The 22,174-nt window shown below is 41.5% G+C and overlaps 1 protein-coding gene across 2 annotated transcripts in view; it reads left to right on the top strand.

Annotated features, from left to right (window-relative positions):
• The window catches only part of XPO4 (exportin 4), a 107,575-nt gene that overhangs the window by 73,569 nt on the left and 11,832 nt on the right, over positions 1 to 22,174 (top strand). For both annotated transcript variants that reach the window (XM_060079910.1, XM_060079911.1), the window contains exons 10-16: positions 13,873 to 14,049; positions 14,525 to 14,667; positions 15,170 to 15,315; positions 16,163 to 16,340; positions 20,010 to 20,169; positions 20,690 to 20,859; positions 21,634 to 21,808. In XM_060079910.1, coding sequence (XP_059935893.1) covers positions 13,873 to 14,049; positions 14,525 to 14,667; positions 15,170 to 15,315; positions 16,163 to 16,340; positions 20,010 to 20,169; positions 20,690 to 20,859; positions 21,634 to 21,808 — 1,149 coding nt within the window. The remainder of the gene's footprint in view (positions 1 to 13,872; positions 14,050 to 14,524; positions 14,668 to 15,169; positions 15,316 to 16,162; positions 16,341 to 20,009; positions 20,170 to 20,689; positions 20,860 to 21,633; positions 21,809 to 22,174) is intronic.

Raw genomic sequence — 22,174 nt, 5'->3', positions numbered from 1 at the left:
TCCTGCCACTCCCTTCTGGCTTGCAGAGTTTCTGCTGAACTATCAACCGTTAACCTTATGGGGATTCCCTTGTATGTTATTTGTTGCTTTTCCCTTGCTGCTTTTAATATTTTTTCTTTGTATTTAATTTTTGATAGTTTGATTAGTATGTGTCTTGGTGTGTTTCTCCTTGGATTTATCCTGTATGGGACTCTCTGCGCTTCCTGGACTTGATTGACTGTTTCTTTTCTCATGTTAGGGAAGTTTTCAACTATAATCTCTTCAGAAATTTTCTCAGACCCTTTCTCTTTCTTCTTCTTCTGGGACCCCTGTAATTCGACTCTTGGTACGTTTAATGTTGTCCCAGAGGTCTCTGAGACTGTCCTCAATTCTTTTCATTCTTTTTTCTCTATTCTGCTCTGAAGTAGTTATTTCCACTATTTTATCTTCCAGCTCACTTATCCGTTCTTCTGCCTCAGTTATTCTGCTATTCATTCCTTCTAGATAATTTTTAATTAATTTATTGTGTTGTTCATCATTGTTTATTTGCTCTTTAGTTCTTCTAGGTCCTTGTTAAACCTTTCTTGTATTTTCTCCATTCTATTTCCAAGATTTTGCATCATCTTTGCTGTCATTACTCTGAATTCTTTTTCAAGTAGGCTGCCTATCTCCTCTTCATTAGTTTGGTCTGGTGGGTTTTACCTTTCTCCTTTATCTGCTGCATATTTCTCTGTCTTCTCATTTTGTTTCACTTACTGTGTTTGGGGTCTCCTTTTCGCAGGCTGCAGGTTTGTAGTTCCCGTTGTTTTTGGTGTCTGTCCCCAGTGGATGAGGTTGGTTCAGTGGGTTGCATAGGCTTCCTGGTGGAGGGGACTAGTGCCTGTGTTCTGGTGGGTGGGGCTGGATCTTGTCTTTCTGGTGGGCAGGGCTGCGTCCAGTGGTGTGTTTTGGGGTGTCTGTGAACTTATTATGATTTTAGGCAGTCTCTCTCTTAATGGGTGGGGTTGCGTTCCTGTCTTGCTAGTTGATTGGCATGGGGCGTCCAGCACTGGAGCTTGCTGGCCGTTGGGTGGAGCTGCGTCTTAGTGTGGAGACAGAGGTCTCTGGGAGAGCTCTCGCCGATTGATATTATGTGGGACCGCGAGGTCCCTGGTGGTCCAGTGTCCTGAACTCAGCTCTCCCACCTCAGACGCTCAGGCCTGACATCAGGCCGGAGCACCAAGACCGTGTCAGCTACACAGCAACTCGTGCAGATGTCGCAGTGCCAACCTGGTTCCAACTGACGCTGTCAGGAAGGAAGGAACGCCGAACCGCCCTCACCAGCAGAGCGGGAGAGGCGAGCGCCTCCCCCATCCCCCGTCATGCCCACTGTTCCCGCGCTCTAGCATCCGACGCCTCTATCTGGCCATTTTATATGCCTTTTCTTCTGTCCTCAGAACCAGTATCATATATGATGAAGAGAAAAAATAAAACAGATAATAAAGTGACTGTGGGAGAGTCCACAGCCCAACTCGAGAACTTTCCTGGTCCTGAGGTTGCTGTAACTGGAGTGGTCATCCACTCCTGTTGCTAGCTGGCCCCCCCTGCCAACCCTGCAGGAGAGGTGGCCGCTGTGCTAAATTTTAACATTCGCTTGTCTTAAGTTCTCTGATCATTTACATGGTAAGCTGTGTCGTTGTGTGAATATTATACCACACCTTGTTTTCCCATTCTGCTGTAAAGGAAATTTTGGGTTTCCCTTTTCTGCCATTACAGTGTTAAAGTAAACGTTCTTCCACGTGTTTCCTAGCACACTTTCGTGAGACTTTCCTAAGGTCTAAACCTCAGAATGGAAGTTTTGGATCATAGGCTATGTAACATTCAGTTTTCAAAGATAGTTTCCTGGGACTTCCCTGGTGGTCCAGTGATAAGACTCTGTGCTCCCAGTGTGGGGGGCCCGGATTCAATCCCTGGTCAGGGAACTAGATCCTGCATGCTACAACTAAGAGTCCGCATGCCACAACTAAAGGTCCCACGTGCTGCAACTAAGACCCAGCGCAGTCAAATAAATAAAATAAATGAATAATAATAATAATATTAAAAAGATAGTTTCCCATTGTTTGCTCAAGTGACTGGACTCCATGCTTATGGTGGTGTCTGCATTCCCATTGACCCACATCTTCACCAGCACAGCTTCTGCCAGACTCACAATATGGAATATAATCTTAATTTGCTTTCCCAGGTACTAATAACATTGAGCATCTTTTCATAGATATCAATACATAATACCCATGATTATTCTTATGAAATGCTTGTTTACTCTGTTGCTTGTTTTCCTATCAGATTGTCTTTTCCTTACTGATTTAAAGAAATTATTTATATATTCTGCACACTAATTTCTTATTGGTTTATTTGTATTGCAGATCTCCTAGTTTTGTGGCTCCTCTTTTCACTTTATGGTATCTTTTTTTAAATTTGGAATACTTTTAGATTTACAGAAAAGTTGCAAAGCTAATATGGTATTCCCATATACCTAGTTTCCCCTAATATTACCATCTTGTATAGCCATGGTACATTTATTAAAACTAAGAGATTAACATTGGTGCATTTTTTAAAACAAATTTATTTATTTACCTATTTATTTTTGGCTGGGTTGGGTCTTCATTGCTGTGTGCAGGCTTTCTCTAGTTGTGGCGAGCGGGGGCTACTCTGTGTTGAGGTGCACAGGCTTCTCATTGTGGTGGCTTCTCTTGTTGTGGAGCATGGGATCTAGGCATGCGGGCTTCAGTAGTTGTGGCACACGTGCTCAGTAGTTGTGGCTCGCAGGCTTTAGAGCGCAGGCTCAGTAGTTGTGGCACACGGGGTTAGTTGCTCCATGGAATGTGGGATCTTCTTGGACAAGGGCTCTAACCCGTGTCCCCTGCATTGGCAGGTGGATTCTTAACCACTGTGCCACCAGGGAAGTCCCAACATGGGTGCATTTTTATTAGGTAATATGTAGGCTTTATTTGGGTTTAACCATTTTTCCAACCATGTTCTTTTTCTGTTCGAGGATCCAGTTATATCACACCGTATTGCATTTAGACTTAATGGTATTTTTTTTCTTTTTAAATATTTATTTATTTATTTTGGCTGCGCTGTGTCTTAGTTGCGGGATCGTTTAGTTGTGGCATGTGGACTGTTAGTTGTGTCATGCATGTGGGATCTAGTTCTCCAACCAGGTATTGAACCCTGGCCCCCTGCGTTAGGAGCGTGGAGTCTTACCCAGTGGACCACCAGGGAAGTCCCTAGACTTGATGGTATCTTTTGATGAACAAATGTTCTTCATCTTAGTGTAGTTGTCATTGTCAAATGAACTTATTGACATTTCTTTTATAATTTGTTTTATTAGTTTCCTGCTTCAGACACCTACCCTTCCAGTGCTTTCTTCTAAATGCTTTAAAGGTTTGCCTTTCATGACATTGCCATCTTAGAATTTACTTTCGAATATGGTATCAAGTAGGGATCCCATTTTACTTTTTCCCATATGGATAACAGGTTTTTTCAGCAGCATACATACATACATTCATTCATTCATTTATATTTCTGTTTCCTTTTCTGTTTTTGCCGCCAGTTTTATTAAGAAATGATTCACATAGATCACCATATAAGTTTAAGGTGTACAGCATAATTTTGATTTACACATCTATAGTTTGGTTTATATGTATTGTGAAATGATTATCACAATAGGTTTAATTAACATTCATTATCTCATAGACACAATAAAAAGAAAAGAATAAAATTTTTTCCTTGTGATGAGAACTGTTAAGATCTTCTCTCTGAACACTTTCCTGTACACCACACAGCAGTGTTAGCTGTAGTCACCATGTGTGCGTTACATTCCCAGAACTTAATTATCATATGACTGGAAGTTTGTAACTTTTGACCACATTCCTCCAATTTCCCTCCCCCGATACCCCACCTCTGGTAACCCCAAATCTGATCTGTTAAGATTCCATATAGCATTTGTCTTTCTGTCTGATTCCTTCACTTAGCGTAATGCCCTCAAGATCCATCCATGTTGTCACAAAAACATGGTGGGATTTCCTCTTTTTTTATGGCTGAATAATATTTCATTGTTATGTGTACCACCGTATCTTTATTCATTCATCCATCCATGGACACTTAGGTTGTCTCCGTGTCTTGGCTATTGTAAATACTGATGCTATGAACATGGGGGTGCAGGTATCTTCTGGAGTTAGTGTTTTTGTCTCCTTTGGAAAATACTCTGAAGTGGAATTGCTGGATCATATGGCAGTTCTGTTTTTAATGTTTTGAAGAGCCTCCATACTGTTTTCCACAGTGGCTGCACCAGTTTCAGTCCCACCAACAATGCACAATGGTTCTCTTTTCTCCATATTGTCACTGATGCTTGTTATCGCTTATCTTTTTGATGGTGGCCATTCTAAGAGGTGTGAGGTGATAATCTCCTTGTAGTTTTTATTTGCATTTTCCTGATGATTAGTAACGTTAAGCATCTTTCATGTACGTGTTGGCCATTTGTACATCTTTTTTGGAAAAATGTCTATTTGGGGGCTCTGCCCAGGTTTTAATCAGATTCTTTTTTTTTTTTTAATTGAAGTATAGTTGATTTACAATGTTGTGTTAGTTTCTGGTATCCACCAAAGTGATTCAGATATATATATCTGAATATATATATGTTCTTTTCCTTTATGGTTTATTACAAGATATTGGATATAGTTCTTTGTGCTAGACAATAGGACCTTGTTGTTTATCTATTTTATTTATAGTAGTTTGTATCTGCTAATTCCAGACTCCTAATTTAACCCTCCCTCCCTCCCTCTCCCCTTTGGTAACCTTAAGTTTGTTTTCTATGTCTGTGAGTCTGTTTCTGCTTTGTAAATAAGTTCATTTACATCTTTTTTTTTTTTTTTTGGCTGCGTTGGGGCTAAGTTGCTCTGCGGCATATGGGATCTTCCCACACCAGGGATCTAACCTGTGTCCCCTGCATTGGCAGGCGGATTCTTAACCGCTGCAACACCAGGGAAGTCCCTGCAGAATTTTTAAGGATGGCCGTTCTGACCGGTGTGAGGTGATACCTCACTGTAGTTTTGATTTGCATTTCTCTGATAATTAGCGATGTTGAGCATCTTCTCATGTGCCTGTTGGCCATCTGTGTGTCTTCTTCAGAGAAATGACTATTTAGGTCTTCTCACTTTTTTTGATTGGGTTGTTTGTTTTTTTGTTACTAACTTGTTTGAGCTTTGTGTATATTTTGGAAACTAAACCCTTGTCAGCTGCATCATTTGCAAATATTTTCTCCCAGTCAGTAGGTTGTCTTTTTGTTCTGCTTATGGTTTCCTGTGCTGTGCAAAAGCTTACAAGTTTGATTAGGTCCCATTTGTTTATTTTTGCTTTTATTTTTACTGCCTTGGGAGACTGACCTAAGAAAACTTTGCTATGATTTATCTCAGAGAATGTTTTTTTGTCTATGCTCTCTTCTAGGAGTTTTATGGCATCATGTCTTATATTTAAGTCTTTAAGCCATTTTGAGTTCATTTTTGTGCATGGTGTGAGGGTGTGTTCTAACTTCAGTAATTTACATGCAGCTGTCCAACTTTCCCAGCACCACTGCTGACTCTTTCTCCCATTGTATATTTTTGCCTCCTTTGTTGAAGATTAATTGACCGTAGTTAGTTTATTTCTGGGCTCTCTATTCTGTTCCATTAATCCATATGTCTGTTTTTGTGCCAGTACCACACTATTTTGATTACCGTAGCTTTGTAGTATTGTCTGAAGGCTGGGTGGGTTATGCCTCCAGATTTGTTCTTTTTCCTCAAAATTGCTTTGGCAATCCTGGATCTTTTGTGGTTCCATATAAATTTTAGGATTATTTATTCTAGTTCTGTGAAAAATGTCATGGGTAGTTTGGTGGGGATTGCATTAAATCTGTAGATTTTTTTGGGTAGTATGGCCATTTTAACAATATTAATTCTTCCAGTACAAGAGGATGGGATGTCTTTGCATTTCTTTGTACCATCTTCAGTTTCCTTTATCAACTTTTTATAGTTCTCAGCATATAAGTCTTTCACCTCCTTGGCCAGGTTTATTCCTAAGTATTTTATTTTTTTGTGATTTTAAAAGGGATTATTTTTTTACTTTCCCTTTCTGATATTTCATCATTAGTGTAAAGAAATGCAGCCATTTCTGCATGTTAACCTCGTATCCTGCTACCTTGCGGAATTCATTCATCAGTTTATGAAGTTTCTGTGGTGGCCCTGGCCCACCCTTCATGGGCACTAACAATGGGGCTTTTGTGGTGGACTTGGGCTCATTCCTGCACACACCCCTGGTTGTGGCTTGGACTACACTTCAGCCCCTTTAGGCTGTCTCCACGCAGCCAACCCCAGTCCTCCCCCTGCATGTGTCCTCTGAAGCCCGAGTTCAGCCCCCAGTCCCTGCCCGCACCAGCAGATGCATCTAGGACTGGGGAGTGCAAGGGAGATGGCCAGGACCCTCTGCACGTCTCTCTGTCCTGCCTGCCTCAGTCCACCTGCTGTGCTCTCCTCCGAGTCTCTGAAGCTCCCTGTGTGTCCTGCTCATCTCACAGCTGGTGAAGGGGCTTCCCAGGGTGAGGGCACCTTTCCTTTTTCAGAGCTCCCTCCCAGAGGCACAGGTCCCACCCCAATTCCTTTTTTTTTTTTTCCTTTTTGTCTTGCCTAGCTACGTGATGATCTTTCTTCCAGTTTTGGTTGTATGAGGTCTTTTGTCAGCGTTCAGTGGGTATTCTGTGAGAATTCTTCCACATGTAGATGTAGTTTTACGGGAGGGGGTGAGCTCCACATTCTTCCCTTCTGCCATCTTGATCTCCCAGCCTTAATCATATTCTTAATCTGTTTCTTTAATGTGTTTTTCTTTTTGCTTTTATTTTGTTGGGTTTTTAATTTAATTTATTTTATTTTTGAGTGGCAAGAGTTTCTTATATATTTTGGATATTAACCCCTTATCAAATATATGGTTTGCAAATATTTTTTCCCCATTTGTTAGGTTGTCTTTTTGCTTTGTTGCTGGTTTCCTTTGCTGCCAGCAACATTCACCGAATAGCCCTTCATTTCTCAATTATTTGTAGGACTCTTGGTGTCATATATCTAGTGTTCACATATTAGTGGTTCCTTCCTGAGCTCTCTAATCACTTCCATTGGTCAGTTAGTCTAGTTTTGCACCTATGTTTTGCTTTGTTATTTATTTATTTATTTATTTTTTATTTTTTATTTTTTTTGCGGTATGCAGGCCTCTCACTGTTGTGGCCTCTCCCGTTGCGGAGCACAGGCTCCGGACGCGCAGGCCCAGCGGCCATGGCTCACGGGCCCAGCCGCTCCGCGGCATATGGGATCCTCCCAGACCGGGGCACGAACCCGTATCCCCTGCATCAGCAGGCGGACTCTCAACCACTGCGCCACCAGGGAGGCCCTGTTTTTTATTGATTGATTGATTGATTGATTGATGGCTGCATTGGGTCTTCGTTGCGGTGCGTGGGCTTCTTATTACAGTGGCTTCTCGTTGAGGAGCATGGGCTCTAGGTGCGTGGGCTTCAGTAGTTGTGGCTCACGGGCTCTAGAGTGCAGGCTCAGTCATTGTGGTGCAGGGACTTAGTTGCTCTGTGGCATGTGGGATCTTCCCGGACCAGGGCTCAAACCTGTGCCCCCACTGCTCCATCAGGGAAGCCCTGTTTTGCTTTGTTTTAAGGGGATGTCAATTCCCATCCCCCTCCCATCCCAGATTTTCAGAAGGAATTTGGATGTATTTGGCTTTTTATTCTTCTATATAAATTTTGTCAGTTTTTCAGATTGGATTGTGCCTGGGATTTTAGGGATTCTTTAGTGAAGAATGGACATCTCTATTGTATTAACTCTATCCATAAATGTGGTACTTATACTAATTTAGGTCTAAAATTTTCTTTAGTACCTTTAATATTTGTTGCTGTTATAAATAGTATCTTTTGTAAGCCTAATTTTTGAGATTGCTGCTGGCATAGAGAAGTGAAGTTGGCGTTTGTATGTTGATCTGATATTTACTACTTTTTCAAAATTCTTATTGATTCTAAAAACTTACTTTAGAAGCTTTTTAGTCTTTTCAGTCGTCACAATTTGTATTTCTGATGCTTATCATATGATACGTTTCTTTTTCTTACAGTGCAGTGTTGAATACAAGTGGTAATAGAAATCTTTTCTGGTTCATCATTAGGAGTAACGTTTACTAAAGGTTTTTGAGCTCTCCTTTATCAGAACCGCAACATGACTGAGTATTGAATATTATTAACTGTGTTTCTACTTAATCCGTTGGTGTGATAAATTGGTTTCATAACGTTTCTAATCTTAAAATTGCCCCTGCATTTCTGGGGTCAACCCAGCTTGAGCATGTGTCATGGCCGTTGTGAACGGCTGGGTTTGTTTGGTATCAGGGTTATAGCACTTACTGGATCACTGTCCAGCTCATTCTCTTTTCCTCTCTCTGTGGATCAATTTGTATAATAAGGTTGGTTGTTTTTGTTTTGTTTTTTGCTAGTTCAGTAGATCTCACGTATAAATTTACTAAGCCTGGTGTTTTCTTTGGGGGGAAAATTTAAACTAAAAAGTTTCAACAGTTAGTTATGGGAGTATTCAGGTTTTCTTTTTTCTTTTTTCTTTTTTTCCTTGATCCAAATATAAAGATACATTTTTCTAGTAATACATTTATTAGAGTGGAATATATCTATTTCTTGTAATTTTGTTCCTAATATTTCAGAATACAGTTTAAATGTGAAAATGGTATATGCTCATTGGTGAAAATAACTCAAACAGTGCATGAAGTTAAAATTCTCCAATAATCCATCATTTATTATTTTCTTGGCATCTGTTTATTCACACGTAGACCTATATAATACCTTTATATTATGATAATTTTATGTCATTAATTGGTGTTAGAAGTTATGTTTTTAATGTAAAAAATTAGGGGAATCGTGCAGTGAATGGTTCAATAAAGTTATTTGTACTGTTTTCAGTAATGCTGCAGCAAATACTCTCATACACAAATCACCGAGTGACTCTCCTGTTAAGTAGACATTCTTAAATCAGTTCCATTTTCAGTTAACCCCTCAAATGGTGTCTTGGTCTAGGTAAGGCTACCTTTCACAGCTGCTCTTCCATGAATCGGGCAGCCTTTAAAAGAGTGGATGTGTCCTAGAGAGATAGAACAAAGGGTAATAAGCATAGTCGTGAAAACTATAATAGAGATTATTTAATTTTTTTATAATTTTTTGTTTCATGCAAAATTTCTGATGGCTTATTATAAAAAGAACATTTAGAATGAAATAATCTTTTCAGAGCTTGCCAAAGACAGAGTAGAAAGTCAAGCCTAGAGAAAAAGAGCAGTCGTGATATTCAGGCTGTAATATCTGTACATACAAGTTTGACTTTTTAGAAGGGTCTGAAGATACAGTTCCTTAGGAGGATCTCATGCAAAAAGAGGAAGCACACCTGCTTCTCAGAGGAATGTTTCCGAATAATAAGTAAAAAGAAAAAAGAAAAAATCTCTTGCAAAGCTTCATATAGTGAATGATATGGAATCCTCAATCCCATGACAACAGATGATGCTTGAACAGGTTTTATTTGGCTCTTTCTTACAACATTGTTTAACCCTCAGTATACCACCAGGGTCTAGTTTTTGAGTTTCGTTTTTGAACAGTTCTATTTTTTTTTTTTTCTTTGCGGTACGCGGGCCTCTCACCGCCGCGGCCTCTCCCGTTGCGGAGCACAGGCTCCGGACGCGCAGGCTCAGCGGCCATGGCTCACGGGCCCAGCCGCTCCGCGGCATGTGGGATCTTCCCGGACCCGGGCACAAACCCGTGCCCCCTGCATCGGCAGGCCGATGGGAAGCCCGTAACTGTGCAGGGAAGCCCCTAACTATTTTAAAATGTCAGTTTTTCATGACTTTTATTCTTTCTTAGAGACTTCAGAACGAAAAGAACGTTTATTACCATGTAAATTATCTTAGTGTAAACCTAAAACACATTATGGATTTTTAGTGATCTGATTTCTTGCATATCTTGAAGCATTTTGCTATTTCCTGATCTTAGGAAGTATTTCACCATTACTCATCACCTCCCATCCATAATAAAAGAGAGACTAAAAGAATAAGAAAATGGAGGAACGATAGTCACCTACAAGGATGGTATAGTAGTGAAATGAACCCCCACAAATAGAATAAATGGCTGCTCTTCATTATTTTTCAGTTTTCTAATTGCATCTTCCAAAATACAGCACAGTCTTTTAAGAAGTCTTGAGGTAACCATGTTTTACGTTTTGTTGTTACTTGTTGTTTTTAACGTTTCATTGGATGCTATTTGAAATTCAGAATTTTTCATTTTCTGCCCATAGTAACAAAGAAAAGGAAGTTGTCAGAATAAGATGTTTCCGTGATAAATCAAATCAGAAGGTGACTGTACAGAGACAGCTGCACTCTGAGCTGTACTGATGGTGGTAAACCTGACAGTATAAGTAAAATCCGAGACCGAGTTGTAGGCGATCAGGTTCCTCAAACTCAGTAATTTATGAGCAAACAGTATGTTTCCAAGGACACAACGAAAATATGGCATTCCTATCCGGTCAGTGATTCCATGGAAAACCTTCACCCAGTACTTTGTGAGTTTAGAGTTTACTAAAGGGTATGGACAGTATTTCTGTATCTTTTTTGATGCTCATGCAACAGCATTTACTTAATATGGTTTGTAATTGTATTGATGGTGAAAGCAGTATTTACAAAAGGGGTTGGAAGGAAATAAATGATGTAATGAAAAATATTGGTTGAATTGATCATTTTTATGGGTATTTATAAAAATGAATATGTTACTGCATTTATGGAACCAGGAATATGGCTGTCCTTCAACAAAAGTATGAGCTGTCACAGTTTTAAACAGTGTAAAGCATTTGGATGGTCCAGGAGCAAGCAGAGCCAGCATTAGTAGCCAGTTAGAACCTCCTAGAGTTAGAGTTTGCAAGTACAGTTGGTCCTCATCATCCGTGGATTCCATCTTTACAAATGCACTTCCTTGCTAAAAATCCTCTGCAACCCCAAAATCAGCACTTGTGGAACTTTTCATGATTATTCCTGGACATGTGTGTGCAAAGAGTGACAGAAAGTGTGATCCGCCGGCTTGCTTGTTCCCAGCAGGGGTCAAGCCGGGTAGTCGCGCTCTGCCTTGTTGTTTTCACCCTCACACCATAAACAGGTGTCCTTCTCACTGTCTCCAGTGCTTCATTTTTCGCATTTTTGTGTGAAACAGCGTTTTCCAAAACTCTGTCACAAAATTTGAAGTTCTTGCAGTGCAATGACTGATGAGATGGTTTTGCTGTTTCCGATGACCTCCGGGTGTTGTGCCCAAGTGCAGGGAGGGTGGGGTGACCCTTAGGGAGAAAATGTGGGTGTTAGATGAGCTTTGCTGGACAGGCTGCTAGCCATGAATCAGCAGTGCATGTGAAATAAGGTGTCTGTACACAGAAACACACATAAACAAGGTGGTTATTGACCTCTCCACCTGCGCATGATGAAAGCTGCAGTGACCAGAGTATTAGCTAATTCAGTGTTTGCGGGGAGTTTGTAGGACACAAACACCACAGGTAATAGTAAGAGTCCAGTATTCACAACGTGAACATATCCTAGTTAGTTACATTCAAAGAATGTTGCCTGTTTTCAGTATAAACACTTTCAAGGCCAGAAAAATAGGAATAAAATTTGGGTTTGCTATTTTAAAATTCTTAATAAAATTATCTGTGAAGTTTTTTTCACTTTCCCTTTAGTCTTATGTAAAGTTTTCACAAAATTACTTTAAAAATTATTTATTTATGCTTGGCTATGTTGGATCTTCGTTGCAGTGCACGGGCTTCTCATTGTGGTGGCTTCTCTTGTTGCGGAGCACGGCTCTAGGCGCACGGGCTTCAGTAGTTGCAGCACGTGGGCTCAGTAGTTGTGGTGCGCAGGCTCAGTAGTTGTGGTGCACGGGCTTAGCTGCTCCGCAGCATGTGGGATCTTACCAGACCAGGGATCGGATCTGTGTCCCCTGCATTGGCAGACGAATTCTCAACCACTGCGCCACCAGGGAAGTCCCCACAAAATTACTTTTAAATATTTTTATTTTTATTTATTTATATTTATTTATTTATTTTGTGGTACGCGGACCTCTCACTGCTGTGGCCTCTCCCGTTGCGGAGCACAGGCTCTGGACATGCAGGCTCAGCGGCCATGGCTCACGGGCCCGGCCACTCAGCGACATGTGGGATCTTCCCAGACCGGGGCACAAACCCGTGTCCCCTGCATCGGCAGACGGACTCTCAACCACTGTGCCACCAAGGAAGCCCCACTTTTAAATAGTTTTTAAAAATTGAAAGGTTCATTTGATCCAGAATATGACAATTTTTCTTTGTATTCCGTGGGCTAATAAAAGCAAAAGACATAAAACACCATTTACTGGAAGCAGTTCCTTAGGTGCTTGTGTATTCTCACCTGGAGGTGGTATTCTGATGGTCCAGCTTATTACTCTGGAATACTAGAAATAGATCTCCCATTACTTTCTTTTTTGAGTCATTGACAAATTGCTGCAATAACAGTTTGGGGTGGCGTTCTCTGATGGAGGTTCTGGAGTTGGTGTATTTGTAGGCTGAGGCCTGTCTGCTTTGGAAGCCAGGAGAGCACGTTGTAGACCAGAGCTGTAGACCTTTCGTGTTCGTGGTTCCTGGTTCGCTACCTGTCAACAGAACATCAGAAACTGGATTGTGCGAAACAAAACCTTAAGGTCGGATACATAGCTCGCAGGCTCTGCCCCTTTCTTTTTAGCAAATTACTTACGAGAGACACCATCATTCAAAACTGACCCCGGAGTGTCTGCTTATCTCTTGTGGCCTGTAGTGTATTTTCTGCAAGTGTTTTGCTTGCTTCTCACTTTTTTCCATTGGGTTGAGCTTGAACGTCAATGAATGGTGTGTTATTTATGTTTTTGCACCAAACACAGCGCTGGACACCTAAGTGTTCTGAGTTTCACTGAATAGCGATCTAGTGAATTTGTGCATGAAGAAGTTGATGCACCACATTACTAACGAATGGCAGAATTCGGACGTGGATTCTTCCAGGCGTGTGAGACGATGAGCAGAGCTGCCTGGCGTCCTCCGTGTGGCCTCTTCCTCCTCAAGTGGCGGAATCCTTTGCTCTGAAGCTGTGTTAGGGCCCAGCCTGTACATGGTGGTCGCATCCAGGCCTGGCCCCTTCCGGTCCATCTGCTCGCCGTCCGCAGGGCTTCCCCGGGGGTCCTCACACACGCTGCGCTTTTCCCGAGTGTCCTCCTGCCTCGGCGCCCTCCTCCGGCTTCTGTGAGGCCCATCCTTGCCTTCCTGGTTTCTAATAAAATGTCAAGGAGCATCTGTGAAGCTCTCCCTGTGTGTTCTTAAATATGCTAATTAGGCCAGTCTGTTCTCATCATTCTTCAGTTTTTCTAAAATCATTTAATCTTACTTTAATCTAACAGTTCTCATCTTGACTACAGAAAAACGTTAACATTATTTTTGTTTGAAAAACACATGATCTGCAAAGCGCTAAATGGCTAGTCTTTTACAGAAATAAACATTAATTCTTGTTTGCCTAAGAATTTAGATTAAGTTAGAAAGATTTTAGAAAGTTTAATAAAAAGCCTACACATATTTACTGCAATGTTTGAATTAATCAGTTAATTTTAAGACGAGCCCAGTTAGCTTGATCATTGATTAATAATTGGGAACCTTTGTTAAAGGAAAACCTGTAAACCTGTCTGTCTCTATGGCTGTGGGATGCTTGCTGTGATGTCGGTCTTACTCTCTGGCCATCTGTCTTGTGAATGTCCTTTGCTCTTAGCTGGATAAAGACGACATGGTGTACATGGAAGCATATGACAGACTGCTGGAGTCCTGGCTGACGCTGGTCCAAGACGACAAGCATTTCCATAAAGGCTTTTTCACCCAACACGCAGTTCAAGTGTTCAATTCCTATATTCAGTGCCACCTAGCAGCTCCCGATGGCACAAGGAATTTGGTAAGTTTTAAGCCAGATTGTAATTAACAATCTATTTCATCATATAATAAATACTAGAAACATAGGTGAGCTCCTTCAGAGGACTTGCTGAGAGCATAAGATGGAGAGCAAAAGTCTAAACAGGTTCGTGTTTTGAGGGATGTGGCTTGTAGTTACCTTCATCTCCTTAGTTTTCAGTAACCCACCTGTGTCCTGCTGGTTGTCAGGTGATATCCAGAGGACTGTGAATCTTAAAGGTGTCAGATCTTTTCAGTGACAGAAGTCGAAGTCTCTGGTGTGGGAGGCGGGTGGTAGGTGTGCGCCGGCTGTGTTTACGTGCGATAGTGGGGGGTCCGTACCCCCACTCTTGCTCTTCGAGTTTCCCCCCTTTGGGTACCTGCCTGGGCGGCCGGCATGGCACTGCTCGGCCTTCCCCTTCGCGTGTGGTGGTGCGGTTACGTGACAGCTCGGTCTTTATTTCTTTCATCGATAACAGACTGCCAACGGAGTGGCCTCTCGTGAGGAAGAAGAGATAAGTGAACTTCAGGAGGATGATCGAGACCAGTTTTCCGATCAACTAGCCAGTGTAGGAATGCTAGGACGCATTGCCGCAGAACACTGTATGCCTCTCCTGACAAGGTACACACGGTCCAAAGACCCCCATGGACAAACACTGTCTATTCACAGCCCCCCGGCGAGCACTTACAGTGTTTAAGGACTTTAAACACCCCCTCCCCGTACCCCAGCACACGGAGCAAATGGACAGAAACACACTCATGATTGCGTTCCTTGGCTTGTACATTTGGAGCCCAGGCACTACAGCATAGATGGCAGAGAGATTATGGAAAACATGGTATGAGAAGTGATGGGACCCGTATGAGTGACAACTTGGAATAACCGGTTTTCAAATGCCTTTTGTAATAAACCTTGATTGTTTGTAAAGCGATGTTTTAATTCTATGTCATAAACAATAAATCACAATTCTTAGAGCGCCATGAGAACATTGTGTACATAATAAATATTTTTCCATATGTGTTTTGTGCTAACATCTTAATTTCTGCTGTCTAATAAGGGGCAATAGGTCGTTCTGGGTCTTTGCTTACTGAGCTTCATGAAGCCGTTGATATTTTCCTTCTTGTAGTTTATTAGAGGACAGAGTAACGCGGCTCCACGGGCAGTTGCAGCGGCGGCAACAGCAGCTCCTCGCTTCACCTGCTCCAGGCTCTGCTGACGGCAAGGTGCTGGATGATCTGTATGAAGACATCCACTGGCTTATCTTAGTTACAGGTCGGTGGGTCGTTTCTTTGTAACACGCCATTGCCAGCTGAGCAGGCTCAGCCTTAAGAGAAGCTTCATGAGTTGATAACAGTAGTTCATACGTAGGGTTGACCTTGAGATCTGGATCCAGCTGTTGGGTGTCACAGAGCTCTGGATGCTTTTGCTTACAGTATTGGCTGGCATGTGTTCAGGGCCTGTTCTGTACCACATGTTCTATGTGGAATTCATTGTAGCCCCTGCAGTAGTACTATTTGTAGGTATTATGGTTGTCCTTGTTGCTGTTATTATTACTGTCATTATCAATTATCACCCCATCCTTTACGCAGAGAATCTGAGACTTGGAGACCAGCCCTGGTCACACGGGTGTTAATGTTTGGAGCCAGAGTTCAAATCCCAGCAGTCTGACTTTTCTTTAGGGTCTTCTTCTGTAACCATGTTGTCAGTGTTTCTGTATTTTAAATAATCAGGGGAAAAAAAAAAAACCTTAATGTTTGGAAAGGCATTCCCAAATATTGACTTTTGATAAAGATAATAGTAGAATTCCTATTAACTTTACAGAATATAGTACTGAAAATTATTAAAAGGTCACAAAGTAAAAAGCCTACATGTCAGTATGAATTATCAAATTGGTGAATAAAACTTTTGTCCTTTGTCCTTTCCTGTGTTTTTGAGGGTTAATTATCTTAGAAACAAAGTTTCTTCTCATCAAACTTGAATTAACATATTAATATTTATAATTTACTTTTACATCAATTTATATGGTGTATATAAATCAAATAAAATTGAAAACATTTATAGTGCAATTTGTTAAATGTAGATTGTTAAGTGTTCACTTTTAATTTTTTTTAAACTGAAGGCTACCTCTTAGCTGATGATACTCAGGGAGAGACTCCGCTAATACCTCCAGAAATTATGGAATATTCCATTAAGCATTCATCTGAAGTTGACATTAATACAACACTTCAAATTTTGGGATCTCCAGGAGAAAAGGCTTCTTCCATCCCAGGGTACAACAGGACAGATTCTGTGATTAGGTAATATGACCTCTATAGCTGTGCTCTTGTAATTTATTCTGTTTTATAAGTTCTGAGTTGACGGGTAGATGACTCGAGTGACAGGCGGGTTGTTAAGCTGACACACAAAAGAAGACAAAACTCGGAGAAGCCTTGAAACAAACAAGGATGGCAAGTACTCAGCACATTTAAGCAGTGCCACTCTGGTGGGAATTGACAGCTGTGTCCAGTACCGAGGAGGACAAGTATAAGATTATTCTGGATGCAGTGAGGCCTTGAAGGGACATTTGGTCTAATTCCTGCAAACACATCCCTTGACCATCAGAAAGCAGTGCTCATGCGGGTTCAGGCACCTGAATGAAAGCACCAAGAATGGAAATTCTTAGAAACCAGGTGAACATGAACACGTATTTATTGTTCAGGAAGCTGGAATGACTTTCCAGTGGCTTTCCTGGCCTCTCTCATAAAGTAGAAATATTTGTCCTGAGTGTGTGCGAACCTTGAGAGCCCTGTTGTAAGATGGCAGTGTGCCTCAAATGAAAGAATTCACTGTGATCTTCCTGAGAGGAGTGGTAAAACTTCCATTAATTCTTGATGGTGAAGTTAAGGAGGGATGAACGTGAACTAAATATCCTCCTAAAAGTGGGTTTGAAAACAGCAATTTAAGTTTCAGCATCTTAAACTTTAAATTTAGGTTGCAGACAGAATAATGACATAATACTGGTTTTAGTCTGTTGCAAAATCATGAACTCAAACAAGGTGCTGTCCCCGCATTCTTTTTATTTTAATGCAAAATAACATAGATACCATTTAAACCTGTGCAATAGAAAATATGTTTTTTTAAAAAATTAAACTGTTAAGCGGATATCAAGGAAATGTTTGGGAATTTATTTCCTTTATTGTTGCATTCTCTGACTTGCAATAAAATGTCAATGTCAATGTCAATGCTCTATTGGAAACGTTTTATTTCTTCCTTTTGGGGATGCTTTCGGCATTAGATGGAGTAATTACTTTGGTCTGGTTCATGGTGAATGTTAACTGCAGAGTCAGTTCATTTCAGGGTTGCTGTCCTGTTGTGTTCTGTGCCACTGTTGTTGCCTGGGCAGTACCCTCAGGAATGCTTTCCTTGTATTTTCAGTGCTTTTACAGTTTTTGCCAGTCTTGGGTCTCAGTGAGGGAGCAAAACATTTTGGTGTCTGAGAGCAAAGCCTGTGAAGGGTTGAGGTGGGGACCGGAACAGCAGGAGTCACCGTTGTCCTTCAGTCCAAAGAGCGAGTGTGACATTGAACAGCCGGAGGGTGACAGGCCTTGTTTACTAGGAAAGTGGTTCGCATTTCTTGAAGAAATCATCATTTGACAAGTAACTATCGAGCGCTTGCTACGTACCAGGCACTGTTCTAGAGCAGACAGATCGCTCCCCCTTTCAAGCTCCTCGTGTGGAGAGGGAGGAAGGAAGGGAATGGCGTTGTTGTTAGCCGACTGTCGGTGCCGACTGTCGGTGCCGTGGGAAGGAGGCCGGCTGCCCGAGGGCCAGGTGTGCAGGCCTCAGGGCTGTGTCGGTGTTACAGGGTGCCGTCAGCGTGAGCTTTACTTCACGTACTTGAGGGGCCCCAGTGTTCTAAAGACGCCTCCCATTAATTTATGTGAACGTGATTTCTCAGTGCTCATATCTATTGAAGTGAAAAACAGGAATTAAATAACACATGGACTAATTTGGAAAAATCAAACCCTGCCACATTAATCTTATTAAGATACATCCATTTTATTTATTTATTTATTTATTTATTTATTTATTTATTTATTTATTTAACTAATTTATTTATTTTTGCTGTGTTGGGTCTTCGTTTCTGTGCGAGGGCTTTCTGTAGTTGTGGCAAACGGGGGCCACTCTTCATCGCGGTGCACGGGCCTCTCACTATCGCAACCTCTCTTGTTGTGGAGCACAGGCTCCGGACGCACAGGCTCAGTAGTTGTGGCTCACGGGCCTAGTTGCTCCGCGGCATATGGGATCCTCCCAGACCAGGGCTCGAACCCGTGTCGCAGGCAGATTCTCAACCACTGCGCCACCAGGGAAGCCCCTATTTTAATTTTTTTAAATTGCAGTATAGCTGGCCTACAATATTGTGTAAGTTACTGGTGTAGAATACAGTAATTCACAATTTTTAAAGTTTATACTCCATTTATAGTTATTATAAAATATTGGCTATATTCCTTGTGTTGTACGTAAAGTTTCATTTTTAATAAATGTGTTTAATAATTTATTTAAATTTGTGTGATATTTTGCTCAATTGTGTACTACTAAGTTTTGTAACGATAACTCAATCCAGAAGACATTTTTAACACAGTCTTATCACTGGAAATTTTAAAAAATTATATTTTAATATCTATACATACTTGTTTCAGAGAAGTATATGGTGTGATCGATAAAGCAAGTATAAGAAGCTTATTATATTAGGATAATAGTCTGTGGGGAAATGAAATAGGAATAAAAATTTAAGGAGAAAAAGAAGCAGTGTAAAGCTTCCAACTGTGAAGGAAAAACTTGTTTCTCTTTCACATGGATGGTGATGGGTGTCAGAACTCTAGGATGATTAAATCCCAGTGCATACATTTACACGGTTACTGTGATTGCTTAATGCACGTTCTGTGGGGCTGCAGATCACATCCTTTAAGCTGTTTGTTCTTAAGGGGAGAATTTGGTACTTCAACGTAAAATGCATTGTGAGATCGTTGGGTTAGTTTTGCTCACATACCCTCTAAAATCATTTTTAAAACTTTGAGCACTGTTGGCGCAGTGAGCGTATGTAGTGAAACAAGAAGACCGTAAACCCACCTGTGTAAAGAAGAAGGTCAGAGAAGGGGGGTGTCGCCAGCTGGGAAGGAGGTAGCAGTGGGTCAGGGGCTGAAACTGCCCGTGAGGTTTCACGGCCAGGAGATGGCTTCACTCACCCTGAGAGCAGCGGTGAAAGCAGCGTTCCTGCCTTCGCGCCGATATTCCTAGAATGGTGTCGTGATGGGCTCTTTCGCTTAAGTCCTTTGCCTCTTTGCCTTTTAGCTAAAGTCAGGTTAAATATAGATCCCTTGTGCCTCCCCTCCAAACCCAGAACAAAGCCTTTTTTTTTTTTTTTTTTTTTTTTACTGGTCTGCATATCGTGCTGTGTTAACGCTGCTCAGCGTATGAATTCTGTAGTGTAGAAAGGACAATACATGCACTTCTGTAGGTAATTCTAGCAACGTTTTTATTTAAAAATACCGTTAAAAGTCAAGTTTGTTAGGAAATAAATAGGACTGTCAGATTTAGAGGCAAGACTGAATATTCAGAACATTCTGGATAAGTCACTGACCCGTCCCCACACCATAAAATGACCAGTGTCCATGGGTTTTAAGTAGCTTTTAACTGTGTGCATTTCTCTGTTTTGAACCTGAAAAATCTCTTTAGACAGTAGTGCTGAGACTCGCACGTGTGATCACAGCCCAACAGAGGCCATGACTAGTCTAGCCATGACTCTCTTCCTTTTCTTTTCTCCTGCTTCCTGAAAGGTCAGCAATAAAATGGGGCATTTGTCTCCAACCCTCTTGAAGAAAATTTCAGAGAGTTGAGAAACAGAAAAGGGCTTTTTAGGAAAAAAATATGGTTAGACAGCCAAGAAACTGATAAAGGAATAAATGACTTCCTTTTTGTACCTACAGGCTGTTGTCTGCTGTTCTCAGAGTTTCAGAAGTTGAGTCTCGGGCGATAAGGGCAGATCTCACGCACCTGCTAAGCCCTCAGATGGGCAAAGATATTGTTTGGTTTCTAAAACGCTGGGCAAAGACTTATCTCCTGGTGGATGAGAAACTGTACGATCAGGTCAGAATGTAAAACCATTTGACTTCGTTTGGATTTATGAGGATGGGAATTATAGAAATGAGAACATTTTTCTTGGTGATTTTCTCATCAGAATGTGAGTAAGAGCTGAGCATCTTCCACACCGGAGAAAACTGTGTGGACAGCATGCTGTTTTGTTAACTTCTTCCTAGAGCATATCATGTGATTTCTGCTTATTTTAACCTATATTAAGTTCAGAGCACTGTTTGGGAATGGATTAATTTATGTTCTTTGTATTTGGTGTGAATATGTGACTGTGTTTGTAATATGAGAATAATGAAAGCTAATAGGAAAACCACACTGGGAAACGTCAGTGCATTGACGATGTCCTTATTTAGACTTCGGAAATGAATACATTTAGAAAAGTGGTGTGAAGTCAGCAGTACTTCAGATTTAGTGCTCATTTCAGTTTGATTTCTCTACGGGGTTTTTTGTTTTTGTTTTCTTTCCTTTTTCCGGCAGATCTTTCTTTCTGACCTTAAAAAATGTGTTTTCTCTGAAGATAAGCGTGCCATTCAGTACAGCGTTTGGAGCAGACACAGAGGGCTCTCAGTGGATCGTTGGCTACCTCTTGCAGAAGGTCCTCAGCAACCTCTCGGTGTGCAGCAGTGAGCAGGACCTCGCAAATGACACGGTGCAGCTGCTCGTCACCTTGGTGGAGAGAAGGGAGAGGTGAGCTGACATGTGTGACTTCAGTGGAGTCTTTTCAAGTGGTGAACGGTTACATGGTCCTAAGGTCTAGGTAGACCCTGCGTTTTTGGAGCAATGTGTTTTTAAAAATATAGTCTTGTTACAAATGCAAACAGGGCTTTTCCATGTTATGACTGAAGATTGCGTAGATGTTCAAGGACTTGTCATCAAAGAATCTTTGTGAGTAACATACATATTTAATTTAGTAATTTACAGTTTTAATATAGAATAGTCTTATTTGAATTTTCAGCTATCGCATTAGTATTATCCCATTTTAAAGATGAGAAAAACTGATAATTTGACAATTAATAATTTAACTGTGCAAAGTAAACCTTTCAGTGCTTTCTACCACAAATTCTGGAGATGTTTTCAGTTTTCTTACTTCATAGGAAAGTGATTGTTATGACTACTGTCGCTGGCTACTAGTTGTTGAATTCTTGTAGTTTATTAGGTACTGTTGCAAACACTTCATATGTAGTATCTGATTTAATCATTTCATCAGTCTCAGCCATGAAATTTAGGGCTGTTATTACTGTTGTTACCTTTATTTTACAGGTCAGGAAACTGATAATTAAGAGAGATTAAATAAACTTTACATTGACAAACGGCTAATTGGGTCCGAATACAAGACTCCAAAGTCTATACCAAGTTGTCTGTGCTGGACTTTAAACAGAAGTTGAAGCCCGTAGCCCTGCACTTTGTTTACTTAGTGCACATGCAGTGTAAGCAAGTAATGCGTCTTGTCTCTCCCTGCAGGGCAAACCTGGTGATCCAGTGTGAAAGCTGGTGGAACCTAGCCAAGCAGTTTGCGAGCCGAAGCCCACCTCTGAACTTCTTGTCCAGCCCCGTGCAGAGGACGCTGATGAAGGCTCTTGTCTTGGGGGGCTTCGCTCACATGGACGCAGAGGCCAAGCAGCAGTACTGGACAGAGGTAACCATTCCCCTGCCTTTGGCGGCTTTTCCGCGTCGCCTTGCCGGGGTTTCATCTGTGTGTTGCCACAGACGGTCTGTGGAAACATCGCTTTTCTGGTATTTTCCCTCCTAACGAGTGGGTTGGCGCTTAGGGTTTGTCTGAGCTGCTGACCTGCTTGCGTGAGGCCGTTGAACGCTGTCGAGTGCCCGGCAGTTTAGACACCTTTTCCCCAACGCGAATGACAGCCTGAGCGGGTGTGTTGCTTCTCCATGAAGAACCTGTGACGTGTTCCTTTGTCTTGGACAAGGACACGCACATTAACCCCTGTGTTGGCTTGCTGGGGCTGCTGTGGCAGAAGGCCGCAGACTTGGTGGATTAAACGGT

This window comes from Mesoplodon densirostris, chromosome 17 (genome assembly GCF_025265405.1).
Source record: "Mesoplodon densirostris isolate mMesDen1 chromosome 17, mMesDen1 primary haplotype, whole genome shotgun sequence".
Lineage (NCBI taxonomy): Eukaryota > Metazoa > Chordata > Mammalia > Artiodactyla > Ziphiidae > Mesoplodon > Mesoplodon densirostris.
The sequence above is the reverse complement of the archived record's forward strand: the minus strand, read 5'-3'. Positions and strand labels throughout refer to the sequence as shown.